Source organism: Chiloscyllium plagiosum, unplaced genomic scaffold, assembly GCF_037043375.1.
Source record: "Chiloscyllium plagiosum isolate Xiang-an unplaced genomic scaffold, Cpla_swu_hap1 HiC_scaffold_23, whole genome shotgun sequence".
Lineage (NCBI taxonomy): Eukaryota > Metazoa > Chordata > Chondrichthyes > Orectolobiformes > Hemiscylliidae > Chiloscyllium > Chiloscyllium plagiosum.
In genome coordinates this window covers 21,113,484-21,132,598 of record NW_028270161.1, presented here as the reverse complement: position 1 = coordinate 21,132,598, position 19,115 = coordinate 21,113,484, and the positions used below count along the sequence as shown (strand labels likewise).

Sequence of the window (19,115 nt, the reverse complement as noted above, 5' to 3'; positions counted from 1 at the left end):
CAAACCAGAGATTTTCATGGAAGAATAGAGAAAAGTTGAAGGAAATGAGAAGACAGGTGAATAGATTTGAGATTAATCAAGATCCAGATTTTTGGGATTTTCCTACGCTTAGTCTTTTGGCGATCATTAGCTCAGTGGTTAGATGACTCGGAGTGTAGTGCAGAACAATGCCAATAGTGCAGATTCATCACTATGGCTGCTGCAGATCTTAGAGGTCATTCCACTTACTTTATCCCTTGTTTTATGCAGGAGTGAAATTCTTCTAGCTGTATAAACATTTATTTCTTTCCAATGAAGAAGTCCACAGGTACTTGTGAACTGTGGCTATTTACCAACTTATCTAAACAATCTTGAAGTCAATTACCTCAGATTGATAGATGGCTCAGTTCAGTGTAATGCCAACAACTTGGATTTATTTCCTTTCAGACTGACAGACTTGGTATCTGCCTCCTTGCAATGCCTCTGAAAGTGGAAGGCACTGGCAAGCTAGCAATGACAAGAACTCCAAGAAAAAATGTTCAAGATGAAGCATCAGCAGACTATGATCAAAGGACCTGCCTTTGGAAAGAACACATTATTGCATGTACACACAGTTACACGTTCCCTTTAACAACGCTGCACAGTACAGTAGCAGTTTGAAGTTGCCTGACTTTGTACTTACTTGGCTGGGTCACTTGATTCAACATTACAGCCTTTTTTTTGGCAGTTGAAGATTGGTAAGGAATCGGCAAACCTTCATTACGATTCCTCACCTTCGATTTACTGGGTACTGGCAAATATGTGTCTGCATCTGGATAAGTGAAAATAACAATTTATCAATTTAAAATTATAAATTGAATAGTTTAAACGTTTTTTTTCTAATGAACAAACTTGAATTTATATAACACACCTTTAACAGGACATTCCAATCAGTTCACAACAATGAAATGTTGTTTGTCGTCACTGTTGTAGCATAAGAAACTTGACAACCCATTATGCACAGCCAGGTCCCACAGAAGGTAATGATATTAATGGCTAAATCATTGTCCTTTGGTTAGGAAGGATAAATATTGGTGAATACCACAGTTCTTCTTCAAAATAGCACTTTTGATTCTCTTATTGAGTTTACAATCTGAAAGGTGGTACTTCTAATAATGTACCTCAGAGATCATGTTTAGACCTTATTTGAAAGATAACAACTAACAGCTCAACACTTCCTCAGAACATTTTTTTAAAAATTGATGAATGTGTATTACTGGCTGGGCCAGCATCAACTACCCATTCCTAAATGCCTTCGTTATGGTGGTGCTGATGAGGTGTCATCCTGAACTACTACACTCTCAATGTAGTCAGTAAATCCAAACCCAACGACTCATTGTGGGGAAGTTTCTTGTCCTGATGACTTTGAAAACTGCTATCAAATCCCTTCATATAGCCATTTTCTTCTCCAGGGAAAAGACTCTGACTTCTCCAATCTTCATCAGTGAAGGTTCCCATTACTGAAACCATGCTCTTAAACCTCTTCTCCACTCTCTGCAATTCATTCACAGCCTTATCAGAGGGCCAGAACGGATTCCAATACTCTAACTGAGGTCTAACAAGCGAGTCATACAGGTTCAATATAACCTCCTTGCTCTTGTACTGTGTATTCCAATCTAACAAAGCCTGGGATACTGTATGCTTTATCAACTGCTGTATACCTCCTGCTATGCTGATATAGAATGTAGCACCTTCCTTAAAGTGTGTACTGCATTCCACCCTAGCCAGCAGCACACCAAAAAAAATAAGTTGCACTGGAAAACTTCAGCACTGCAGAGGTTTCCGATCTCCAAGGCTAGTTTTCATGTCTGCAACTTTTGAGACACAAGAACAGATCATTTAGAGTATGATGAACTCCCTCACCAGCACAGGACCAAATGCAGCAATGTTAGAGCTCAGAAAAAGCTCTGTAAACACTTACAAAAGCGAACTCCACCAGCAGATTCAAGCACTTTAATGGGTCAAGCGCAGTTAGTTTGGGTGTCAGGCTGACCTTCTCCAGTGGTCTCTAGCATCACAGATACCAGTCTTCAGCCAATTCAATTCATTTTACGTGGTATCAAGAAACAGTTGGGAGGCACTGGAAACTGCAAAGGCTAGCGGCCCTAATGACATTCCAGCAATAGTACTTAAGTCTTGTGTTCCAAAACCAACTGCTCCCCTAGTAAGACTGTTCCAGTATCGCTACAATTCTAGCATCTACCTAACAATGTGGAAAATTGCCCAGGCATGCTCTGTGCACAAAAAAAAGTCAAATTCAACCCAGTGAATTAGCGCCCATTCAGTCCACTTTCAATCATTACTAAAGTGATGGATGATGTCACCAACAGAGCTATAAAGCAGAATTTATTCAGTAATAACCTGCTCAGGCCACACAGCTGACTGGTCAGCAATGTCCACGTGCCATTAGTAAATAAAAAATGTTGGTGGTGTCCCAAAGTATTAATTAACCCAAATTTCTGGATTAGCGATCTGATAGCCTTACCATTGTTCAACTACACGATAGGAAGTGTGGAACTCAAAGCAGTTAACCTGCACTTGTAGCCAGAATATTTGTGTGATTGGTCCAGTTCAGCTTCTGGTTAATGGTAACCCCCAGATGTTGATAGTTGGGATTTACAATGGGAATAAATATCAAGAGAAGATGGTTTGGTTCTCTTTTTTGGAATTAGTCATTCCCTGCCACTTGTATGGCACAAATGCGATTATACAAAACCTTCCTGTTGGGTGTGTTGATAGTGACCTGGATGCAAATTATTATGCCCTGGATTTGGGGGAATCCAGTGAGAAAGCAAACTCCACTGTTGTGCCTGAAGCTAGAACTGTCTAGAATTGATGCCCATCTGACAAATGGGGTAGCAGGTATCTGCAAGATGTAGTAATGTGTCAGATATCACCAGGAACCTCAGCTGATCCTTGGAAGGAGCAAGAAGAGAAGTCATTCGGGGCCAAAGTGACATTCGTAGCTGCAGACAAGCAACAGGGCAGAGTCTCAGTCTTCTGTAGCACTAGTTATTGCTCTTGACAATGTTGATCCATGTTCAGGAGTAGATTCTATGCTGACAATATGGTCTGTGTTGTCCTACCCCTTGGCAATCCCCTCTGCCTTCCTCATGTCAGAGTGATGCCAGGAGAGTGATGATCCCCCTGTACAACAGAGGATTTACCATCCTCTCTCCCCACTATCAGTGCTGAACTGTTGATGCCTCTATGCCAATGGCAGAGACCCCTCTTCCTCATTCAGCCTTTCATGGGACCCACTTAATTCTTTGGGACTCTCTGGCACCTCATTGTGTTCACTTCTATTCTCCTGATCTGACCCAAGCAATGTATGCAGTCTGTCTACGATCAAAATAAGAGCATTGACTTTAACAATGTTACTTGGCACTGTGAATGGATCAGCTGGAATCTGAAGGCCACCCTATGCTCACCCCAGTAAAGCTCACCACTTGAGAAACCAGCACACTGACTGGTGTCAATATTTTCATCTGGCCAGTTTGAAATTTCAACCCATGATAGCAACATGTTAATTTAATTGAGGAGTTGGAAGAGACAAAAAGCCTAAAATAAATAATAAGAAAAATCTCAAGACTGTAACTGATGAATACAGCACACTTGGAAAAATAAATTATATATTTTGTTTTACAAATTTAACATTAAATCTGAATGATCAATTACTTTTGTTTTTGAGACGGTTTCATTTGCTGTATTTTTTTCAAAGTCTTACATTTACTTAACGTTTCCAACATTCACAATTTATAAAAGCAAAATCTCTCTTGCCTTTCAAAGTCTCTTTCAAATCTTTGTATGGAGCGTGTGAATCTTTGCTCAAAGTCTGTGACTTCAATATCTGAAGACTTGATAAATTCATGGAACATGGCCTGAGAGCAACAGTAAAAAGAAACAAAAAACAGAGAAGCAGTAAGCATCACAAATGCATTTTTTCTTACAGTCAATGAACATTTTTTGCCAAGAAATGGAGGAGGTTGGGAAATGAAGCGTGATTTGGTAAATATAATTGATGATAAGCAGAAGTATGTTTCTCCCCCCACAGGCAGAAAAGGAAACCTGAGAGTAAGATTAATTATTATTGGAATACAGTCCCAAAACAAATGTATTCTTACTATTAAATCTTGGTGAACATAATAACAGAATATGATTAAAAAAAAGGTTAGATTTGTTAGTGCCACCATGCATCAGGAGATAAATACACTGTGTAACTGAGTTTTACAAACCAGGACATACCTCACTCAATTTCTAGTCCATGATAAATTAACTGTTTCAGCAAGGCAGCACTTATTGTACTAAGAGTAGCCCGAGGACATGCAGTGGTGATTTAACATTGATCATGTGTTTGGAGGTTGGGGGGTCATAAATAGCTCCTATAAGTGACCTATGCTTGCGTGTAAAATGAGCATTCTGACAAACTTAAGAACAGCCATCAATCACCATAGTCAATGCAGGAAAGTAGCCAGCTTCTTCACAAATTGAAGGGGCAAAATAAAAGCATTAAAAATTAACTGTCTTAATATTTCTGCATGCGACTGTTTAATTTAGTGATACTATGGAATGAACTTCTAGCACAGGGCATTTTCTTGCAGGAAACCTATACTGATTATTTACTGAGGCTGTTACAACTTTCCTTTACACAATTGCTTTTGAGACAAAAATGTTAGTCCTTATCTCTAACTCTTCAAAATCCAACTGCTGGCAGCATTAATATTGGGCTCAATATTACACTCACTTCCCCATTAGAACACTTTACCTGTGTTCTAGATCATTGCAATCTTACTTCTTTTTGAAGGTTTGATATTTGACAAGAAAAAGGTTGACATGAGAGTCAACAGAATCACCATGAGAATGGAGAGCTCCTTTCAGCTTATAGCTAGTGTGAAATAGGCATGGGTTAAATACAAATTAAAACCCATTGCATTGCACCAGTCAGTTAGTTTCAGATCATTAATAGCCAGGACAGTGGAACTTTACCAGTCCATACATCTCTCAAGCCTGTTCTGCCATTCAACTAGGTTGTGACTGGTTTGCATCCTCATTGCATCTAGTTTCTTTGGTTATAGCAGGAATTAGAAGTAGGGTAAAGCTGTAGTACCTATGAAACCAGGTCAGGAATCGATCAGAAATGACATTTCTACTTGATTGGCATGAGTCTTATTCTTGACCTCAGAATAACACCTACTTGTCACTTAAACATGTTTCACAACTGACATCAGCATTATTTCAGCTGAGAGAAAAACAGAATGTCCTGCAAGCCTGAACTGTATACCAAAGTCCAAGGTTAAAGGATAATAATACAACCCATAATTGCCCAACTTGCAGCTCAAAATTATAGAAGCATTTACCCAGAAATCCATCCTTTGAAGTTTGAGCAATTTATTGGTAGATTCACTTTGGTTTCTTTGACCTGTTGTTGTACTAGTTGTTTGGAAAGGGCCACAAATCCAGAATCAGAGATAGCATCAGCAACTACAGCTATATGTACATTAGTGGTAACGGATTCAAATTTGATTTATTCAATGTCAAGGTTCCATGATATACATCAAGAGTCCTCAAGACAACGGTTTGGGCAATCTGTTCTAAGAAATTGCACCATTCAATTTCACTTCCATCATTGCTATAGATAACAATATATCCAAATGTGTTGTGTCATGTAATTCCATAAATCACAAATCCAAGTACACCAACAAAAGCTATGTTTGATTAGTTCCATAAGATGTGATGCATCAAGGTAAAACTAAATATTGCCTGCTTTAAACCGTAATTAGATTAGATTAGATTACTTACAGTGTGGAAACAGGCCCTTCGGCCCAACAAGTCCACACCGCCCCGAAGCGCAACCCACCCATACCCCTACATTTACCCCTTACCTAACACTACGGGCAATTTAGCATGGCCAATTCACCTTACCTGCACATCTTTGGACTGTGGGAGGAAACCGGAACACCCGGAGGAAACCCACGCAGACATGGGGAGAACATGCAAACTCCACAGAGTCAGTCGCCTGAGGCAGGAATTGAACCCGGGTCTCTGGCGCTGTTACCACTTTCCATTACCACTTTCTCCAGAAGAATTCTTGCAAGGTTTCACAAAAACATGTCCCAGAATCAATGATAATCAAAATGCAGAGTGGAAGTTTACTCTTTGCCCATGCATGCTGGGATTTCCTAATGCTTTTCAGGCTGTTGGGTTCAGTAAGTATGCAAATAAGTTCAATGTGGTACTAAACACAGTCTGTGGTACAGTTCCAGGATGAATCTCACTATTTGTGGAGTTAGCGGCATTGGACAGCAAAATGCACAATATTATTTGCCTCAATCCTTCTGGGATGGGGAAGAAATAATTTTGATTCCTGACCACTGTTTAGTGAATTCTGATGTAAAATTTGTAACAGATAAGGACAGGATTAAGTCCAGCTGTGATGCCATCTCAGTAGTTTATTCAAAGAGAACCAAGAACATAAAGAAATAGGGATAGGCCATTTCCTGTACTGAAATCTTCCATCATTCAGTATAATCATGGCTAATTAGGGTCAATTCCATTCATCAATCCATTCCCTATATCCTTTGATTCCCTGAGTGCTCAACACTCAGAGATTGTATGCACTATTTGTAAACTATAAGTTACAAACTACATAAATAACAGTTCTCATGCACTGTCACCTGTTTGTTATTCTAAGTAGTCCAAATTTAATTCATTTGTTTAGTAGAATTGGTTTTAAATGTTTGAGTCTGGTGATGGTGCTCTCGCAGATTGGCTTTTTCTCCAAAATCTGATGGTTGGAATGCTGTGCTGCCTAACTCGATTTTGAAATCTCCTCAGCTGATTCGGCTTATTTACTCTGTTGCTTTAGATACAACTTTCTTTCAGCAGCATTAGCTGCGTTTGACAATGCAATCTTTTCATTTTTCACCTTTGGGGTCCTGCAGTCAGACGGTCCCTGTCTCGTACTATTTGTCAGTTTGTCAGTCCACTCACCAACAAAACACTAAATTTCTTCTGAAATATTTAAGGTTATTACTCCAAACTTTTGATGTGTCTCTGCGAACTGGAGTGGCTTTGGCATCACATCTATTGTGGAATTCAAAATTCACATGCTTGGGAAGATGTTTCAAAAATCTGAAAAACTTATGAAGCTAGCTGTCACACAATTATTGTGCCATAAACCCACAGGTACTAAGATCGAGCCAAAAAGAGATTTTGCCTTGCTCACAAATGAAGCATGTGATATATAAATGAATTTCAATGACGATTTAATGCCTGTTATGCAGGCCATACATCCCAAAGACTTGCAGACCACATCAAACAACAAATCCCATCGATCATTCACAACAGGCAGCATGCTGATTGTGCTCAATCAGCCTGTGCTTGCGAGTCTCAAAAAATATATCCACCTTAGATGTGCTCCTGCTTTTGGTACACAGACACTTTCACATTGACAAAAGGGAACTGTACGTAAATAGAGATTTTGTTCATAAAGGTAAGGTTTGAGAGTCAGCTAATTGCTGCTGCATCCCCATGGCAACATTCTAACTGCTCAGAATTGACCTGCCTGGTCTGGGAATCAAGATTGACAGTTAACTGTTCTTGATTAGAGTGGTGCTGGAAAAGCACAGCAGGTCAGACAGCACCCAAGGATCAGGAAAATCGACGTTTCAGGCAAAAGCCCTTCATCAGGAATAGAAGCAGGGAGCCTTCAGAGTGGACAGATAAATGGGAGGGGGATGGAGGTTGAAGGGGGCCCCCTTCACCGCTGCTCCCTCACCACCCGACGCCTGGAGGAGAAACGCCTCATCTTCCGCCTTGGAAGGCTTCAACCCTATGGCATCAATGTGGATTTCACTAGTTTCCTCATTTCCCCTTCCCACACCTCACCCCAGCTCCAACCTTCCAGCTCGGCACCGCCCTCATGACCTGTCCTTCCTACCTGCCTATCTTTCTTTCTACCTATCCGCTCCACCCTCCTCTCTGACCTATCACCTCCATCCCCACTCCCATTCATCTATTGTACTCTATGCTACTTTTTCTCCACCCAACCCCCCTCTCAGTTATCTCTCCATTCTGCAGGCTCCCTGCCTCTATTCCTAATGAAGGGCTTTTGCCCAAAACATCAATCTTCCTGCTCCTCAGATGCTGCTCCAGCACCACTCTAATCTAGACTCTGGTTTCCAGTATCTGCAATCCTTGTTTTTACCTAGTTAACGGTTCTTGCTGCTTCCCCATGTCAATGATGGCCTAACCAATCAGCAACCTCTTCTCATGCTCTTTAAAATAGTGTGCCTTTTCTCAGCTCTTCTTCTGTACTATAATTCTAATGAGAGCAAGATAAAAGGCTTTAATATCCTGTCTCACTTTAGTAATGTTTAAATATCTAAAATTCCAGATCTTCAGGTCTGCCATAGCACTGAATGAGCATCGTTCTGTTACAGACCCTCAAAACTATCTTTAACTTTTGGATCACCATCTGATGTAATTTTACATAGGTCTGCAAAGCTTGTAATGTTACCAGAACCTTTATTTTGCACTTCATATTAATTTGATGCTCTCATTCTGTTGTCTTCATTGCAAAAGTTTATAAATCATTTTCACTTTTAGACTGGATGTTACCAGTCTGTTCTAAGGTGCAAAGCAATCGTCTAATTCTTCTTCTGACATCTCTCCAGTACCCAAGCTTGACTTGTCCGAATCATGGCCAATATTTCTGCAGCAATCGCTTCCATCGTCTTTATAGGTTTATTAAACACCCAAGTGCAATTAAAATAGATTTCCTCATGCTGAACATACTTTATTTTCTTTTATTTGATTCTGCAACACTTACAATTTGTCCTCCAGCTTTCAACTTTCGGCTGACCCTTCTGTGGGCATCAGCTGCTTTTCTCCACATTGTCACACCGTAGGTCTAAGCTGCTTCTCCACATTGTGGAAAAACTTTTCCTGTTCTTCAAATTATGTGCTGCAGCTCTTGATTTACAAACTCATAGCTTCTGCACTGGTTTATATATATTTTTGAGAACAGATTATCTTATATTAGCAATTGTATTCTCATAGTAGGACTTCTTGAGCCTAAGGTGATTCCATCTTTGATGAGATCATCTTTAATGTGCCCTATTCCAAAGGTTTCTGCAAGCTGTCTTAATGGAGTCACTTAATGGCTCTTTTTCACCTTGTGCTCTTCTACTGAAGATGTGCTGTCCACAAATTATGCTCACTTCGGGTTCAAAGCATGTCTTCAAGGCTTTCAAAATGTTTGCAGTTTTTTTCCCCTTTCTTCTACATAAAAATTTAGGGTATATTTAGTTTCTCACCAATAGTGATACAAATGTGGCTATTTTTAGCTGCTCTGACTTGTCAATTAATCGCATTCCTAAAATTCTGCCAATACCTATGGCAAAAATGCCAGTTCTGTTTCATATCATCTTTCATTTCAACTGATATGCAGGCCTAGAGTGGAAAAGTTTGAGCGAATATACCAGTTTTGGCTTTGTTCTTTTCCACATTTTTTCTTTTTCAGTCTTTGTGATTTTATGCAGCTTTCACATCCCTGAACGTTCCTATGGTCCTCTTTCAGAAGCTATGTTTCTGTACAGATCTTCAACATTCAAACTCATGTTCCACTCCTAAAACTACAGTCTGTGCTCATAGGAACACTATATTGCATCATCACTGGGGTGCTTAAAATGACTGCCTGTAATATGTGCATCTTATGGTAGAGATCACATGACAGACAGGACCTTTGTACATGATCACATTCAAATCAAAACAACATCAAGAATAGCAATATCAACAGAATGAACACCAAAAGGGGTCAACAGGTCTAAGAAATGGAAGAAGGCAAACTAGGAAGAAATGTTTAACATATGTTCCTTACACTGCATTGCACTGACTTATACCTTACCAGTCCACCTAAATATGTCACAACATGCTTACCTCTTCTCCTCATTAACTTCCTTAAGTTTAGAAAGCCCCTCTTCTTCACTATCCCAGGGGCTTGAGTCAACAATATTTTCCTAAAAGCAATCGATGAAAGAAATGCTGTGAATAATCCCATCACAGTTCTGAGTCTTTTGGAGAGTTAAAACCATAAGTTAAACAATTTTGCAAAGGAAACCAACCTTCTCCATCAGTTACAACTCATATCATTATATATAATCATTTTAAAAATAAGATTCTTAATCACCAAACAGATTTCACAATACATTAAGGATAGCAGGGGAGATTTTAAAAAGCTTCCCCAAGACAAAAGAATGACAGTTCCTCACAAACCCAGCTCTGCCTCGCTTAACATGTTGGGTTATCAACCTGAAGCATCGGCTCTGTTTCTCTCCACAGATGCTGTGCAACCTGCTAAATATTTCCAGCATTTTGTTTTTAATCCCAGTTCAGCTTTTCTGATAATTAGTATAAATCCGTTAAAGCTTAGTTTAGACTATTATTTAGTCATAAATATTATATCTGTTAATTAATAATTTTAAGACCCAGTGTTTCTTTTCAGATTAAGCTTGGTGTTAAGAAATTCCTGCAATTTTAGCCATCAAATTTCAACAGATCAAATCAGATATAACATAACTATAACAAGTAATGTTGCCTCAAATTTATCCAATAAAATTATCTTATTTTTACATTTCATTATAGACCATACACCCACTTTGCTCCATATAACACATGGTAACTTTCCAATAACGTGGTGAAGCCCCATACTCAGAAGTATATTAATATGGCAACTTTCCAAAACACATGAGAATCATTGGCATGACTGAGACTGCAAACAGGATTCTGGTGCCAATTTGGAGCTGGGAATGGAGGAACAGATGTCAAATTCATTAATAGCAGCTGACATGTTGGTTTATCACTAAGTTTCTGACTCCCAGTTAGTTCCCTGGAGGCGACATCAAGCACAAAACAGCTACTTATCCAGATGCCTGTTAAATTCATTAACGAGTAAAATCCAGGCCCATAATCAAATGCTGACTGGAACCATGTTTATAGTCAGCAAACATGTTTAGAGATGACCTCCTCACAGCAAATAGGGACGATCACTTTGAGGACCATTAGCTGGACAGTGAGCATGCCCTTTGGCCACTGATGAGCCAATCCTCCCAAATCCCATAAATATTCCAGACAAAATGCAGACCCCCACGTATGATCCAGATTCAAGACTGACTCCATTCATAAAACCCTGCCTTGCAAGTTTGGAACCAAATTAGGATAGTGATAAGCTGCCACTGAATATTAACTATGTAACAGGTTCAAATTAAATTCAGCACAATCTGCAACCTCATGGCCTGGCACACCCTCCTCTCAACCATTACAATCAAGCCAGGGGATCAACCCTGTTTCTATCGAGTGCGCAAGAGGGCATTCCAGGAGCAGCACCAGGTATATCTGAAGATGAGGTGTCAACCTGGTGATGCTACCAATCAGGACTACTTGCACATCAAATGGCATAAGCAGCGAGTAATAGACAGAGCTAATCAATCCCATACCAGCGGAACAGATCTAAGCTTTGCAGTCCTGCCACATCCAGTCGTGAATGTTGGTGGTCAATTAAACAACTCACTGGAGAGGGAAGCTCCACAAACATCCCCATCCTCAATGATAGAAGAGCCCAGCACATCAGTGCAAAATTTAAGGCTGCAGCATTTGCAGCAATTGTCAGCCAGAAGTTGCTGAGTGAATGATTCATCTTGAACTCCCCCAATGGTCCCCAGCTTTAGAAATACCAATCTTCAGCCAATTCAATTCATTCCACATGATATAAAGCAACAGTTGGAGACACTGGATACTGCAAAGACTATGGGCCCTGATAAAATATCAGCAAGTAACATTCACACTGTGTAAATGCCAGGCTATGATCACCAACAATAAGAGGTAATCTAACCACCACTCCTTGACATTCAATGCTGTTCTCATCACTGAATCCCCCACTATCAACATTCTTGGGGTTACCTTTGACCAGAAACTCAACTGGGGACTCACCACATAAACATAGTGGCTACAAGAGCAGGTCAGAGGCTAGGAATACTGCAGCAAGTAACTCACTTCCTGACTTCCAAAAGTCAGTCCATCATCTACAAGATACAAGTTCAGAGTGTGATGAAATACTTCCCACATGCCTGCATGGGTACAGCTTTAACAATGCTCAAGAAGCTTTTCACCAACCAGGACAAAGCAGCTTGCTTGATTGGCATTCCATCCACAAGTATCCACCTCCTTTCACCACCGATGCTCAGTAGCAACAGTGTGTACTACCTACAAGTTGCACTGCAGCAAATTCACCAAAGATGCTCAGACTGTTCCCTATAAACCCATGACCACTTCCATCTCAAAGGACAAGGGGAACAGATACATGGGAACATCACCACCTGCAGGTTTCCCCTCCTAACCACTCACCATCTTGACTTGGAACTATATCTCCGTTCCTTCATTGTCACGGGGTCAAAATCCTGGAATTGCCTCCTTAACTGTATTTTGAGTTAACCTACAGCAGATGGACTGCAGCAGTTCAAGAAGGAAGCTCACTACTGCCTTCTCAAGGGCAGTTCAGGATGAGCAATAGATGCTGGTCAGCCAGCAACACAGACATCCCACAAAATAAATAAAATAAAAATTGCTCAAGTTTATTTTGCAGCAAATTCTCATACCTAGATTAATTCAATTGTAACAGCCTGATTTTAAATCTAGTTCTAAGAAATAACTACAAAATTATTTTTAAAACATATTACACTACAAATTAGCACTAAGTGTCTCCTACTGATAGTGAAACAAAATGTCAGCTGCCATTTCTTTGAATCAATAAATGATTTAGCCCTACTCCAGATTAATAAACTGGTCAATACTTCATACAGCAGAAGTGTGTGCTATTATTGATGGGGTCTTCCAGATGAGATATTAAACAGAGGCCTTAACTGGCTCATGATGGTGCATATAATCCCACAGCACAAGTTAATAATATTTCCCTAGCCAATATTCATCCTACGATTTACCCAACTGAAACAGGTTTGTCTCACTGCCATTTACAAATCCTTGATGTATATACAGCAGCATATACTTTATCCATTGTTTTTTGGTTACTCTTCACAATATCCAACCATTGTGAAATGCTTTGGGGTATCCTGAAATTGTGAAAATGCTATACAAATGCATGTTGTTTAATTTGTACCCAACTGCTGAAGAGTTATAATGAATAAAAAGTGTCAAAAGCAGTCAGTCAAAGAAGAAGTGCTACAGAAATAACAATATTAATCATTAGCATTTGAATTTTCCATACCTGGAGTTCAGAGTTTTTATCATTTATCGGCAATGTGTTTTGCTTGCTGGAAACTCGACTATCCAATGAACTACTTTCATTTTCACTATCCTTGTGTGGAAGCAAAAAAAGTTTAAATATTTATCCAAAACTGACAAATATCAGATTCCTGATTAAGGGTTTTTGCCCGAAAAGTCGATTTTCCTGCTCCTTGGATGCTGCCTGACCCGCTGTGCTTTTCCAGCACCACTCTAATCTTGACTCTAATCTCTAGCATCTGCAGTACCCACTTCTGCCTAAACATCAGATTTATGCCAACAGAATGCAGGGATAAGGATCCACTAAGTCACAATAAATTTGAGATATGTAAAAGTATTTTGTATTCACAGTATGTTGTTCAGAGTCCAATCTAGGGAAAGCTCTGGAATATTCATGTCCCTCAAGCAAGTAGGAAAAGTTCTAGGAAACTAGCGTAACTCAAAACCACTGAAGTTTACAGCATGGGAGTCATTCAGCCCATTATTTGTGCATTGTCTTTACGAAACATTCTATTGTCCTGTTTAGTCGCCCAGAGCCTTGTGTTTTCCTCTGTCTTTTCTAAAATAGAAGCTGAATAAATATTTGAAAGCCTACTTTAATCTAACCTTCCACTGGAAAATCATTTACTTAAAGAAATTTCTAACATTTTGTTTACATTCTCAGTTACAACTTTAATTGATGACTGCTCATGACTAATTGCTCTAATTAGAGGCTTTAGTGTTTTTCTATTCACGCTGTCAAAGCAATTTAACAAATTCGTTTTTTGATCTCTTCTGGCTCGGTATAATTAGACCCTGTACCTCAAACATGACATGTTCTATGTTCCATGATCTACAATTTCATCAAATAAAGCACCTGATTTATGAATGTCTGATTTAGGAATACAATCACACTGCTGCATGGGATTGCAAGAACATTCCCTGTGCTTACAAACAGCTGATTCAGTATTCAGTATTGTGTTCTACCAATGTAGAAATTGACTTGCAAACAGACTCCAGACGGAACCCATTCGCAACCTGGTACCGTCTGTAACTTAAGCAAATTGGTGAGGCGGAGTCTTTATTTTGCAATGTCAACATAGGATTTCTTGAAAACGATCAAAGAATCTGGAAGCATAAATCTCATTCTTCATAATGGGCTTCCCACAACATTTTTAAAAAAGGGTGAAAGGTTGTGAACAGAGGCACTCTTGAACTGTACCAAAATACAGAGGCAAAATAGCATCCAAGTAATGACCAATAAGCAGTGAATCCACTTTCACTGTTAGCTTTATTCATCTGGCCCTTCTACAAGTTAGAGATCTAAAAAGTTGCCAGAATTGTCCATGCACCAGTTTGAACTTGTGGGACTAGTTGCAAATTGAGAAGAGTTTTCACAGTTAAGAAAGGTGAGCTTACATGTGTATGGGGAAGTAAACCCCCAAGCAGTGATAGCCAATCAGGATCTTGTCATCAGCATGCTCCTTCAGGTGTCACCAGGATGGGATTGAACGTAAGCAGGAAGTTCCATGCAGTTGGCAAGTAAATAATTACGGAACTTAAAAAACAATTAAGTTTTCAACGACTTTCAGAAAGCTTGTAATAAAGTCCCACCGAAAAGGTTAGTGTGCAAAATCAAAGCACTTGGGATTTGGGGTAATGTACCAGCATTGATTCAGAACTGTTTATCAGAGAGGAAACAGAATAGAAATACATCAGTCTTTTTCATTGTAGAAGGTGGTGACTAGTAGGGTATAAGAATACTTCAAATTTATATCCAGCTATCTTTTGAAACCTCCTATGGAATCCACCTCCACCATTTGTCTCATTCCTAGATATCTTGCAGACAATCTTGAATTATGACCCCTGGTTACCTCAGCATAACAACTAGTAGATTGTTCATAACCTTGAACACCTCAATAAGTTCACCTCTCTATCTTCTCTGCTCCAAGGAGAATGAGGCCAAGTTCTCTCATCTTTCCTTTTATTTAAAATTTTTCATTCCTGCTATCATTCTAATAAATCTCCTTTATATTCTCTCCAAGGCTTCAGCATCCTTCTTTAAGGTACCCAGAACTGAAAACAATATTCCAAATCTGATCTAACCAATGATTTGTAGAGCAAAGGTGCTTTTATACTTCATGCCTCGATTTACGCGCAGCCCTCCACTCACTCCGTTGCAACCCCAACCTCACTATCAAACCAGCAGACAAGGGAGGCGCGGTAGTAGTTTGGCGCACCGACCTCTACACCGCTGAGGCCAAACGCCAGCTCGCAGATACCTCCTCCTACTGCCCCCTTGACCATGACCCCACCCCCCACCACCAAACCATCATCTCCCAGACCGTCCATAACCTCATCACCTCGGGGGATCTCCCATCCACCGCCTCCAACCTCATAGTCCCACAACCCCGCACCTCCCGCTTCTACCTCCTGCCCAAAATCCACAAACCTGACTGCCCCGGCCGACCCATTGTCTCCGCCTGCTCCTGCCCCACCGAACTCATCTCCGCATACCTTGACACCGTCCTGTCCCCCTTAGTCCAAGAACTCCCCACCTACGTTCGGGACACCACCCATGCCCTCCACCTGCTCCATGATTTTCGCTTCCCCGGTCCCCAACGCCTTATTTTCACCATGGACATCCAGTCCCTGTACACCTCCATCCCCCATCACGAAGGACTCAAAGCCCTCCGCTTCTTTCTTTCCCGCCGTACCGACCAGTACCCTTCCACTGACACCCTCCTTCGATTGACTGAACTGGTCCTCACCCTGAACAACTTCTCTTTCCAATCCTCCCACTTCCTCCAAACGAAAGGAGTAGCCATGGGCACCCGCATGGGCCCCAGCTATGCCTGCCTCTTCGTAGGATATGTGGAACAATCCATCTTCCGCAACTACACTGGCCCCACCCCCCACCTTTTCCTCCGCTACATCGATGACTGTATCGGCGCCGCCTCGTGCTCCCACGAGGAGGTTGAACAGTTCATCACCTTCACCAACACCTTCCACCCCGACCTCAAATTCACCTGGACAGTCTCAGATTCCTCCCTCCCCTTCCTCGACCTTTCTATTTCTATCTCAGGCGACCGAATCAACACGGACATCTACTACAAACCGACCGACTCCCACAGCTACCTGGACTACACCTCCTCCCATCCTGCCCCCTGTAAAAACGCCATCCCATTCTCCCAATTCCTTCGACTCTGCCGCATCTGCTCCCAGGAGGACCAGTTCCAAAAACGCACAACCCAGATGGCCTCCTTCTTCAAGGACCGTAATTTCCCCCCCGACGTGGTCGACGATGCCCTCCACCGCATCTCTTCCACTTCCCGCTCCTCTGCCCTTGAGCCCCGCCCCTCCAACCGCCACCAGGACAGAACCCCACTGGTCCTCACCTACCACCCCACCAATCTCCATGTACAGCGCATCATCCGCCGTCATTTCCGCTACCTCCAAACGGACCCCACCACCAAGGATATATTTCCCTCCCCTCCCATATCAGCATTCCGTAAAGACCACTCCCTCCGTGACTCCCTCGTCAGATCCACAACCCCCACCAACCCAAACTCCACGCCCGGCACCTTCCCCTGCAACCGCAGGAGGTGCAAGACTTGCGCCCAGACCTCCCCCCTTACCTCCCTCTAAGGCCCCAAAGGAAACTTCCATATCTGCCACAGATTCACCTGCACCTCCACACACATCATCTATTGCATCCTCTGCACCCGATGTGGCCTCCTCTATATTGGGGAGACAGGCCGGCTACTTGCGGAGCGTTTCAGAGAACACCCGGACCAACCAACCCAACCACCCAATCAGCATTTCAATTCCCCCTCCCACTCCACCAAGGATATGCAGGTCTTTGGACTCCTCCATCGTCAGACCACAACAAAATGACAGTTGGAGGAAGAACGCCTCATCTTCCGCCTAGGAACCCTCCAACCACAAGGGATGAACTCGGATTTGACTGAGACAGGGTGGGGGGAGGGGAAATGAGGAAACTGGTGAAATCCATCGAATTCAGCACCGCCTTCCTAACCTGCAATCTTCTTCCCGACCTCTCCGCCCCCACCCCAGTCTGACCTATCACCCTCACCTTGACCTCTTTCCACCTATCACATTTCCGACGCCCCTCCCCCTAGTCCCTCCTCCCTACCTTTTATCTTAGCCTGCTGGACAAACTTTCCTCATTCCTGAAGAAGGGCTTATGCCCGAAACGTCGATTCTCCTGTTCCCTGGATGCTGCCTGACCTGCTGCGCCTTTCCAGCAACACATTTCCAGCTCTGATCTCCAGCATCTGCAGACCTCACTTTCTCCTCGATTTATAAAGCCAAGGATTCTGTAAGCCTTTTAAACAAATGTTTCAATTGGCCTGGCTGCCTTCAGAAAATTATGCAATTGAACCTTAAAGTCCCTCTGTTTCTGTACGCCCCTCAAAGTTGCATCGTTGAGCCTGTCTGTCCACATTCTATCAAATGTATTACCTTATTTCTCTGCATTGAAATTCATTTGCCAGGTATCTGCCTATTTGGCCATCTTGTCAATGTCCATTTAAGTCACTCAGCTACATCTTCACAATTCACTATTCTCCCTAGCTTAGTATCATCTGTAAAAGTAGAGATTTTGCCCTTAACACCCATCTCCAAATCATTTATATAAAATCAGAAAAACCAAAGTTCCCAACATCAATCCCTGGGGAACACCACTTTCAAATCATTTCCAGTCTGAGAAATGCCTATCTATACCTATTGTTTCCTACCTTTTACCCAATTTGTAATCCATTCTACCAAGGACCCATCAATCCAAAGTATTTCGTATTTGCTAACCAACCTGCCTAATGGCACCATATCAAATGCTTTCTAAAAGTCTAAATATACAACATCCACAGCCTGTGCCACCTCAGACATGACCTACCCTTGACAAAGCTATGTTGACTGTCGAGAATTAACTTTTCATAAATACATATTTCTCTCACCCTATATTATGACCTCCACCAGTTTTCCCACTATTGATATCAAGCCGACAGGTCTGTAGTTTCATGGGTTATCCATTGTCCCATTTCTTAAACAATGGCATCACATTTACAATCTTTGAGGAGAAAGTGAGGTCTGCATAGGATTGGAAAGAGAAGTTGTTCAGGGTGAGGACCAGTTCAGTCAGTCGAAGGAGGGTGTCTGTGGAAGGGTACTGGTTGGTACGGCGGGAAAGAAAGAAGCGGAGGGCTTTGAGTCCTTCGTGATGGGGGATGGAGGTGTACAGGGACTGGATGTCCATGGTGAAAATAAGGCGTTGGGGACCGGGGAAGCGAAAATCATGGAGCAGGTGGAGGGCATGGGTGGTGTCCCGAACGTAGGTGGGGAGTTCTTGGACTAAGGGGGACAGGACGGTGTCAAAGTATGCGGAGATGAGTTCGGTGGGGCAGGAGCAGGCGGAGACAATGGGTCGGCCGGGGCAGTCAGGTTTGTGGATTTTGGGCAGGAGGTAGAAGCGGGAGGTGCGGGGTTGTGGGACTATGAGGTTGGAGGCGGTGGATGGGAGATCCCCCGAGGTGATGAGGTTATGGACGGTCTGGGGGATGATGGTTTGGTGGTGGGGGGTGGGGTCATGGTCAAGGGGGCAGTAGGAGGAGGTATCTGCGAGCTGGCGTTTGGCCCTTTCCTGAAGAAGGGCTAATGCCCAAAACATCGATTCTCCTGTTCCCTAGATGCTGCCTGACCTGCTGCGCATTTCCAGCAACACATTTCCATCTCACATTTACAATCCTCCAGTCCCCAGGACCGATCCTGTATTCAGTCCTGTATTCAAATTTCTGTCAACAGCT

General features: G+C 42.0%; 1 protein-coding gene across 1 annotated transcript in view; it reads right to left on the bottom strand.

Moving 5' to 3' along the window:
* LOC122561786 (uncharacterized) overlaps positions 1-19,115 on the bottom strand; it is an 80,081-nt gene that overhangs the window by 36,884 nt on the left and 24,082 nt on the right. The window contains exons 3-6 of the mRNA XM_043713946.2: positions 13,298-13,387; positions 9,958-10,037; positions 3,799-3,899; positions 662-790 (exon numbers count right to left, since the gene is read on the bottom strand). Of these exons, the coding sequence (XP_043569881.1) occupies positions 662-790; positions 3,799-3,899; positions 9,958-10,037; positions 13,298-13,387 (400 nt within the window). The remainder of the gene's footprint in view (positions 1-661; positions 791-3,798; positions 3,900-9,957; positions 10,038-13,297; positions 13,388-19,115) is intronic.